This window comes from Ovis canadensis, chromosome 2 (genome assembly GCF_042477335.2).
Source record: "Ovis canadensis isolate MfBH-ARS-UI-01 breed Bighorn chromosome 2, ARS-UI_OviCan_v2, whole genome shotgun sequence".
Lineage (NCBI taxonomy): Eukaryota > Metazoa > Chordata > Mammalia > Artiodactyla > Bovidae > Ovis > Ovis canadensis.
The window spans coordinates 128,119,835-128,130,049 of NC_091246.1; the positions used below are offsets into that span (position 1 = coordinate 128,119,835).

General features: G+C 41.8%; 1 protein-coding gene across 2 annotated transcripts in view; it reads right to left on the reverse strand.

The window, feature by feature from the left end:
* The window catches only part of ITGAV (integrin subunit alpha V), a 106,309-nt gene extending 97,257 nt beyond the window's left edge, over positions 1-9,052 (reverse strand). Inside the window, exon 1 of one of the 2 annotated variants that reach the window (XM_069577033.1) lies at positions 8,539-9,052. In XM_069577033.1, the coding sequence (XP_069433134.1) occupies positions 8,539-8,723 (185 nt within the window). In that variant the 5' untranslated portion in view covers positions 8,724-9,052. The remainder of the gene's footprint in view (positions 1-8,538) is intronic. The other variant, XM_069577034.1, reaches the window with a different exon arrangement.
* Positions 9,053-10,215: the final 1,163 nt, after the last annotated feature.

The window sequence follows — 10,215 nt, forward strand, 5'->3', positions numbered from 1 at the left end:
ACTTTCAGCAGCGGAGGGAGGAGGTGACAGTAACTGAGATTGGGAGCGTAGATGGAGAAAGAGACGGATGGGCAGATTTGGAAAATATCTGGAGTAGAATGAACAGGAAGAGCGCATGGCTTGACTAAGGTAGAAAGAGAAGATGAGATGAAAGAATAATACCTCAGTTTCCTTCTGGAGCGCAGGAGTGGGAGAACCATACACTGTGCTGGAAAAGCAGAGAGATCAGGGAAGCAAAAGGCAGACTGAGTATTTTCCAGGAAAACCAAGAATTCAGTTCCCAACATGTTAGCCTGCAACACCTGTGAGACACCTACTTGGTGATCTGTGGCTCTAAGTAGAGTTCTGTCTTAGAGATAACATGGTGAGAATGTCAACTAGGAATGCAGAGTTTCACACAGAGAGGAGGACCAAAGAGAGGAAGCAACAACACTTAGGAGGCAGAGAAAGAGGACAGGGTAAAAGAGGCTGAGCAGGACAGAGTCAAGCACAGAAGGCCCTCGATAAATGGTACCACCGCTATTATTTCATCTCCTTATTACACACTAAGCCATTTAAACATTCTTCCAACAAAGAAAATACTCACAATTGCTTTTCACTTTTTTGTGAAATTATGAACAAAACTACATCTTAAATATAGAATGCTCTGATTTCTTTTTTTTTTTTTTTGAGCTAAAAGATTTTTATTGTAAGGTTGTAAGGTAATCATGGCATCAAAGGAAAAGTGATAAAACTGATTTGGCAGAAGAACTGGAATGCTTTGATTTTAACTTTTATTTATCAATTTCGTTTCTTCTGGATGGTATCTGCCAAATCCTATTTAGATCAATCAAGAGCTGGCTGCATGAATTACTTGAATCTTGCTTTCAGATACTCATCTTAAAACTCCACACTCAAAAGACAAAATTCCCAACCAAGCCACACCCTGCTGAATAAAGTTTTATGCGGTCATATTTGGCATCAGTAGAACACCAATGCTGGCTCTTTGTCCTCACAGCCAGCTAAGTTTTCATTCAGCAAGGAAAAAAAAAAAAAGCTGAGTAAGAGAACCTTTAACCCCCATGAATAAGAGAGCAGCTCAGTTATCATCCTACCCTCCTTTTCTACAGCAAAGCTGGTTAACAGTTAAATTACACACACATACACACACACATATATATGAAATCTGCCTTTCAACAGGTCAAAAATTTGGCTACAAAATTATAAAACTGCCCCTCCTCATCTGAATTAAATGATTCTTGAGTACAAGATAGGGGGGAAAAAAAGTATTTCTGAGAAGTATACTTTTCAGATCTGTACCTAAAAAAGCATAGGATCATTCCTGCAGTAGCCCTAATAAGGGTAATACAAGCTGTGCTATGATTTTTGTGTTGTGGATAAAGGACAGGTTCCAGGACATCAGGACAGAAGAGCCGGTTCTCAGAATCTATCTAAAAACCTACAAGCAAACTCATTTCTGAACTGTCCTCACACAGCACACTACAGTATCTTTAATAATTTTTTGGCAAAGCACTTCTTCCTACCTTATAATAAACTGCTTCCATGAATGAAGGATACCCTCATTCATCTTTGCACTGCCACATAATAAGCGCTTTAAAAAGCTTTTTAAATTGACAACTGAGTGGCAAGTAATTTGATAGTTACAAGTCTCAGTTTTAACAGCCATACATAAAAAGCCACCTCCACTATCACCAACCCCTGCAGAATGCAGAAATCATCCTCCAATAAACATCTGATTATTTAAGTTATCCTCATATAATTTCTTTCTGTAACATATCGCTTCTTAATCTTGGATTTCAGATATTTGAGGGCTGGGAAGTTGATAGGGGAAACAGGCTTCAGCAAAGACAGAAAAAAGGGCACTGTAGGAGAGTTCTGAATGGAAACTGCACTCACTCTTGGTAGCACCGAGCTCGAGTTCCTTGGATAAGACCAGAAACAAGGCTGCTGCTTTTCATCAGACCATTTGCACATTATGGGCATGAAATGACAGTAATTAGATGTGCTAACCAGGGTGTTCATCAAGTTTTCCTAAGCATACCTTCATGCGCAGTCTTGCACACTGGTGAAATGCCACAGAAACGGTAGACTAATGTGAAAGGAATGCGTGAGCATTCTCAGCTTCTAAGTGCTAGGTTAACGGGAGGACTGGGAGGGAAGAAAAGCTGAGAAATACAGTTCTTTGTGCAAAGTGTCAACATGATATTTGCGTTACTTGTAAGAGTGTTAGAGAAAGTTTTAAAAGAGAAAAATGGAGAGATAAAAACAGTAAGACTGCCTTAGACAAATGTGAAGTCCTAAAAGGGAGAGAAAAAAATTAAGCATTTGTAGAGAACAAAGAGGACAGCATGACAAAAGATACTATATGAGAAAATTAAGACTATAAGAGCAACACATATCACAGAGAGGAAAAGCCCGCTAGTGTGCTGGGAGGACAAGTTTATGTCATGTGTCTTTCTGCCCCAGTAACAAAAAACAGCCTGTTAATAAAACACCTTGTAAATAATTAAATCATTTTTACTTAAGTTCATCTAGGAATATCTAATGAATGTCTACAACAGCTTAATTAAAGTAAAAGAAGTGACAGACCAGAAAAAAAAAAGTGTGATGTAAGCAGCACTGTCTAATGGGCAGTTTGGGACTAAAGGTTCTAATCACCATATACATCATTCAAGAAAGTCACTGTAAATCTCTCAGTCTCAGTTTCCACTTACACTGTATGGAAATAGTAATGCCCAGCACAATTACTTAAAAGCGCAATTTTCTGAATGTGTACAGATAAAAGCAAACTTAGAAAATGTGACCACTTCATAAAAATACAAGATGATGACATCAGAACTGAAAACAACTATTAATAAAATTATTCCCTAATAAAACAAGAAATAAAAAGTTAAAATCTCTTTTTAAAAGAGCTTTTTCTTTCCTCAGTTTTCTCAAAGGGTCATTAATTAACCCAAAGGCAAGCTCTCGGGAGAGAGGTAAAAAAGAAGGTAGAAAATAGTTGGCTTGCAACATTTCCTGACAATGGTGGACAGTTGGGGAAGATACACAGAGTTAGTTGAGGCTGACAGAGATTTCTCTGATAAGCAGCAAAAATGTGAACTTGAGCAACTTAGTTTCACATGCTTGCAATTTCCTGACAGAATCCATCTCCCACCAGAAAGTTTGCCCCAAAACAGTATCAGAATCCCCATTTTCACTCAATGACTTATTTTCATTAAATGGCTTTAAAATTAAGGTTTACATATATGAGCAGGCTATTAATATCATGCCAAGAAATTCTAAAATACAAAGAGTAGAGTGTGTGTTCCGGGGAAGCAGGTGAAGCAGCAAGAGGGAGGGCCAGCAGACAGGAAAGGAGCAGGGAGAAAGGGAGGGACAGGATGAAGGGAAGAGAGGAGGCAGCGCGTTGGGGGGGCAGGGAGGGACTTAAAAAAGGGAAGGGAAGGAGGGAGGGAGGGGAAGAGGATGTGAGAGAGAGACAAGAGGATGTGAGCAGACAAGCAGGAAGATGCCCTGTGGATGCACTTCTAACCCAAAGTATACCTTAGGGGCAGTTGCTTCAGGGACTGGGACCTTGACCACCCACGAGAGACAACCAGCCAACAACGACAAGAACACTTTTCAAACTCTCCAAATGAACTAAGTTATTTGGCTGCTTTCGGCATTGACTTCTCCATGATAAAGCATGTTGAATATATTTTGGCTGACTCTGGCTGACCAGTGAGGTTTCACCAAAAGGAACTTCCGAAAAATGATCATATACATATACAGAAAGAAATGTGTATAACAGTGTCTGAATGTTATTTCAGAGCTATAATTCTAGTCTCATTTGCTTTTCATTTAAAAAAAAAAAGCAGTTACAGTCAACATTTATATGATGTAAAACAGATGCATTAACTATAAATTCTATGTATTTGCTCTTTTCCTTCATAATATCTATCCTATAAACTTTGGGCCTTCATCAGGAGAGATCAACATAGGACTTGCTTTCCAAATAAAAATGACAGAATCTGTGCATGTATATTATTTATGATAAGAAAAAAGAACCAATATAGCCGAGCCACACTACATTCAGTTCATGAAAATAACCTGTGTTATTTGGTAAAGGGTTGTGAAGTCGCTCAGTCGTGTCCGACTCCTAGCAACGCAATGGACTGCAGCCTACCAGGCTCCTTCGTCCATGGGATTTTCCAGGGAAGAGTACAGGAGTGGGGTGCGATTGCCTTCTCCAAAAAGATTGTGAAGATGGTTACAAAGATGAGGGAGAAATAGGATGTAAGCTTTTAAATGTAGATGCAGACTGGGACAGACTGAAAGGGGCCTTCATCCAGGTTACGCAGTTTGGACTTCATCTCTGGTCATGAGAACACTGCTGAGGAAATTTAAACAGCAGAATACCAGGATCAAAAGATGCTTCAGAAAGAGAAAACTATTAGAAACACGTAAGATGTTTTGCAGGTCTAAGAGCTAAATGATGAGCAAAAGGGTGATGACCTGAGTACCACTGACCACGCTTGTGACAGCTCGTCAAAGTACAAGCGGAAAGCAGGGACGGATGCAAGAAAAACTTCTAGGACCTTCTGCCTGGTGACTAATCACTGACTAATATTAGGGGTGTGCAGTAGGAGAGATAAAGAAAAATAGAAAATGAGAGGGAGGAATATGAAATTTTTTCCAGAGCGACAGAGAGAAGGAAGGTACCATAATAGAAACAGGTGCTACTGGCATCACTTAGTGAAAAAGTTCCTTTTCTTTTTTGTCAAATTGAGGTAAGACAGTCTAGTCAAGGAGAAATGATCCAGAGGCTGTTGAATATAAAGCTTGAGCTCTGCTTTGAGATAGAAGATGCAGACAGGGAAGCAGTATGGTTTTAAAAGCTCTCCAGGTGTTGCAAACAGGAAGTCAGGACTGAGAATCATTTTGCAGGACAGCACACTCACCCAAACCTTGTCTTTGGGGTCACAGGACAAGAAGTAACTGCAAGGCTCCAATCATGTTTAATGGGGGGAAAAGCAAGCCTTATAATCTAGCGTTGCTCATTACAGCATTATTTCAAAATATATGTAAAATGAGAATTGTATAACATACCTTAAGAATAAGAAAACTGTTCATTTTCTTCTTAAAATTTGAACACAAAAATTAAATGGAATTTGAATTTCATTTGTTTTGCCTTTTGTCCCCATCATTTTACCCTACAGCATCCCACTCAAACAACTAAAGGCTGCAAATGCTTCTGGCCTCAGTTCCCTCATCTGTAACAATGAGTTTATCTGCTTCCCTTCTTCCCCTAGGGGTCTGTGGTGTAGAGCAAAATGAGAAATCACAGCAAAAGTGCTTTGTAAATCACAAAATAGGTCAACCAATGTAAAATACCATTATTATAACTAAGCCTAGGGTGTAATTTTTAACTCCTTCGATTACTCTCCATAAGAAAAACACGCCTTTGCCTCTTGGCCTGTGTACACTATTTACACTTTAAGTAAGTTTGGCAATATAGTCACCATAAATTAATGCATACAGGAAAAAAAATAGGAGTGCCAATGTTTTATTTTTTCATAATTACTTTTCCTTTTCTTCTGAATCATAGCTAATTTACAATGCTGTGTTAGTTTCTGCTGTACAGCAAAGTGATTCAGTTTTATATATGTATGCGTGTGTAATCTATTCTTTTCCATTATAGCTTATTACAACTTATTACAAGACATTGACTATAGTTCCCTGTTCTATATAGTAAATCCTTGTTGCTTTATTTTATATATAGTAATTTGCATCTGCTAATCTCAAACTCCTAGTTTATCCTTCTCCCCTACAATCTTTCCCCTTTGGTAATCGTAAGTTTGTTTTCTATATTTTTCATAATTTTCAAATCACAATTTTTCTGACTTTTCACTTTAAACCTAAGACATTTCTGGAGAAGTTTTACTGAAGTCACTCTAATATTTTTGCTTATTATGAACACTGATTCATTAGTTTTCATTAGGGTATGGATATAATTTGGTAACAGTTTTCTGTAACAAGAAAAATGAGACATAAAACAGTCCTTCAGCTGCCAAAGTTATTTAGACACCTTCAGAAACCAGAAGCAGCAGGAGGAGACCTCACTGCTTCCTCATTAATCCAGGCACTCTTCCTTCAGAAGAAAGGAATTTTTAATTAGCACTTTTTTTAACATGAATTTTATTTCCCTCTAGATGTTTATTATCACACCAAATGACAACAATAAATGCAGCTGTTGATACTGTAAATGGCATTCTCACGCATCTGGGATTCCAATGCTTGTTAAACTTTAAAAGTACCTTTCTACAAAATTAAGCACATTGTTGTTGTTTAGTCATTTCAGTCCTGTCTGACTCTTTGCAACCCCATGGACTGTAGCCACCAGGTTCCTCTGTCCATGGGATTGTCCAGGCAAGAATGCTGGAGCGGGTTGCCATTCCCTTCTCCAGGAGATCTTTCCAAGCCAGGGATGGAACCCCAATCTCCTGCACTGGCAGCGGATTCTTTACCACTGAGCCACCAGGAAAGCATAAGTTTGCATCAATCTTTTTTAAATCTGAAATGCTCAGAAGTAGACACCTTTGTTTATATATATTTTGGGTTTTTTTAATCTCAAAGATGATTTTATATTTTTTTAAGTTAGGCTATTTCTAGAGCTCACTAGTCTATTAGTAACAAAGTTAGTGAAGAAAGTTTCAAATTATTATATGAAACCAAATCAACTTCAATTTTACCTTACCACTAAAGGCCCAAGTGGGAGATCATGTAAACCCATGAGGTCACAGTGTATTCAACAACTACAATGGCTAGTCACAAGTAGACATCCAGCCTCACAACCAAAAAATAGGAAATATGTCATGCCAACAGTCAACATTACTGCATTTTCCATGGTAAAAACACTTAAAGTTTATCATTTTGTCACATATCTTTACACCACTATGCTCAGAGGGTTGCCACAGAGTTAAGAGCAACATTTGCAAAACACTCCATCAACCTGAAAGCATTTAAATGCTAATTCTTGTTTCTGTAACTCTTGACAAAAGACAACATGCATTTTCAAAATTATTAGAATTATCAAGAGCACTCTGAGAGCAACTAAAATCCTCTGGAATATAATGGCATACACTTAAAACTATCTGGAGACAAAAAGAAATTTAAATAACAAAAAAGGCTGAAAATATGATTACATCAAATGAGAAGGCAGTAAATGCTTCCTGAAGTTAACGATTATTTTTATCACTTTGGAAAAATCTGTGCTCAGGTCTCATAAAAAGCAATGACACTGGAGAAAGCAAAATTGAGTTCACTACAGAGATCGAGGTCTAGTTTCCACCAACTGCTTCCAACAGATTTACTGCTGCAAAGGTTGTCACTAAAATGAATGATAATCAACAACTCCCAGAAAGAATAAATCCTGATGAATATTATTAAGAGTCAAGGAAAAATACTTAATCATCCTCAAATTAGGTATGTATGAATAGGAAAAAATGGTTCTAAAAAGCACTGACCATTAAAATTATCCTCCTCCCCTTCCCAAAAAGCAATACTTTAAAATACAGGAAAAAAAAAAAACACAAAAATATCTTGCTACTATTTATAAGAGCTAAGAACAGTTCTCCCTGTTGGAAACAAGATTTAAACATCAAAAGACAGCCAGTGAACACTGATTAAATCAGTATTTCTAACGCTAAAAAAGGTGGTAGGTGGTGAGAATGATGTCAGCGGTTTGGTGACGTGAGAGACAACTTTTAATCCAATAATGACAATAACTCTGTTCCAAATACTGTGCAACGCGAAACGTTGGCAATTTGAAACATAACTGAAACGACCTGTAGTGAGTGAAAACTCAGCAAACACCCTTGTTCTTTCTGAACAATGACCCAAATAATGGATCACTATAAAAAGAACAGATGACACATCCAATTCATCTGTTCAGCCTCCAATGTGCACAGGTTTGACAGTCTCAGAGGTAAGACAATGAATCTCCTACAACAGAATGGTCATTTTAGTCATCAGAATGTCTGGAAAAGGAGCAGACGAGGAGGGACAGAATGAGACTGAGAGGCGTAAAGAATGAGGGAGGGCTTTGGGGAGAGCGAAAAACACGGGTGTTTAAGTAAGGCTATGAAGCAAAAAAGGCGACTAAAGGAAAGGCTAACTCTAACTGGTATTGGAGAGAAAAAAGTTCGGAGATGAAACTGACCACGTCCCGGGCGCCCGCAGAGGCTGCGCGGCGTTCCGCCGGACTAGCCTTTGTTGATTTCCCTCTTTCCCCTAATTTTAAGCACAGGTCTGCTTCAAAGCGCTCCCTATGAAGAAGGGAGCAGGGGGGACTGGGTGATGAGCAGTGCGGGGGCTCACCTCCCCCAAGTATTTCATCCACCCAGAATCTAACTCGCCCAGTGAGGGGGAGGGAAGGTTAGAAGGAACGGATAGGCGCCGGGATCTTTTGCAGAGGTCGCTCCCTGTGGGAAATCACAGGGTGGGTGCGCTTGATGGCGGAGGGGACCAACTCCCCTTCCAAGTGTGGCCACTTACGAAGACGCGCTGGGCACGAAGAAGTCCACCGCGAAGCCGAAGTAACTTCCCTCTGGGCCGGAGTACTCCGCAGGACTCTCCACATCTAGATTGAAGGCGCCGCAAAGAGGCAGCAGGATTCCGGGGAGAAGGAGCAGGAGGCGACGGGGGCGAAGGCGCAGTCGCCGCCGCGGCAGAGAAGCCATCGTCGAAGTGCGCGCGGGGCGCCGAGCCCGGAGCCGCGGCCACCCGGCCCGGAGCGCACGGAGCCCGCGGCCCGCCGCCTGCGCGCGCCGAAACTTGCCAGCTGCTCGCTTCCCCGCGAGTCCCGGACAGCGCTGGGGGAGGAAGGAGGGCCGAGCTGCGGAGCGGCCGCCCGGGAAGTGGGGCGCAGGGCGCGCGGGGCGGGGACAGCAGCGCGGGCGGCCCCCGCCTCTCTCCCGCTCGGCCGCTCAGCGTCGCGCCTCGGGCTCGGGACTGCCGGGACGGGCGCCGCACCCCCGACCCGGGTCCTGCCTCGGCCAAGTGGGAGGAGGCAGAGCAGGAGGAGGAGCCGCCCTAGAGGCTGAGCCAATTCGCAGGAGGAAGTGGGGGAGGAGAGTCAGCCTCGGACTGGGACGAGCCGAGCACACTTCCGTGCGCGCTGGCTATCACCCCCTGTCCCAAGAACGGGGTCGAGGATCGAGGCCCCAGACCCTCAGAGCCCGGGTCACCGGCAGCGCTCCTAGACTAGGGCCTCAAACCCAGAACCGGAGTGGGGGTGGGGGGTGAACGATGGTCGGTGGAGGAGATGCTCGAGCGTCCCAACCCGCCCGCGCCCTACGGAGTGCCCAGGGCAGCCGGATTCCCCCGGCAACTCTTGTGCGACTTTTACTTAAAAATGAGTAAAGCTTTGTCCGTGTCTCGTGTTTCTGGCACTTTAAAGCCCTCAGGCACTCACAGACGAAACTCTAATTAATGGTCGTTCTCCCCAATTCTAGCCCACACTCAAACGCTGAACTTAATTATAAACTTTCAGAATGCTAGCACAGCCTCTTGCAGGCGAGTCGTATTAAAACTGATCTTCAGCCGACCACGAAAGGATGGGCAGGGCAAAGAACCGCAATAATCGTTTTAAATTACGTCCGATTAGTCAAAATCTTATTCCTAGTTTATTAGTGTAGAAGTACGAAGGTGTGATCTCTCACTCACCTAGAGCCAGACATCCTGGAATGTGAAGTCAGGTGGGTCTTAGGAAGCATCACTATGAACAACGCTAGTGGAGGTGATGGAATTCCAGTTGAGCTGTTTCAAATCCTAAAAGATGATGCTGTGAAAGTGCTGCACTCATTATGCCAGCAAATTTGGAAAACTCAGCAGTGGCCACAGGACTGGAAAAGGTCCGTTTTCATTCCAATCCCAAAGAAAGGCAATGCCAAAGAATGCTCAAACTACCGCACAATTGCACTCATCTCACACGATAGTAAAGTAATGCTCAAAATTCTCCAAGTCAGGCTTCAGCAATACGTGAACCGTGAACTTCCAGATATTCAAGCTGGTTTTAGAAAAGGCAGAGAAACCAGAGATCAAATTGCCAACATCCACTGGATCATCGAAAAAGCAAGAGAGTTCAAAAAAAAAACATCTATTTCTGCTATTGACTATGTCAGAGCCTTTGACTGTGTGGATCGCAATAAACTGTGGAAAATTCTGAAAGAG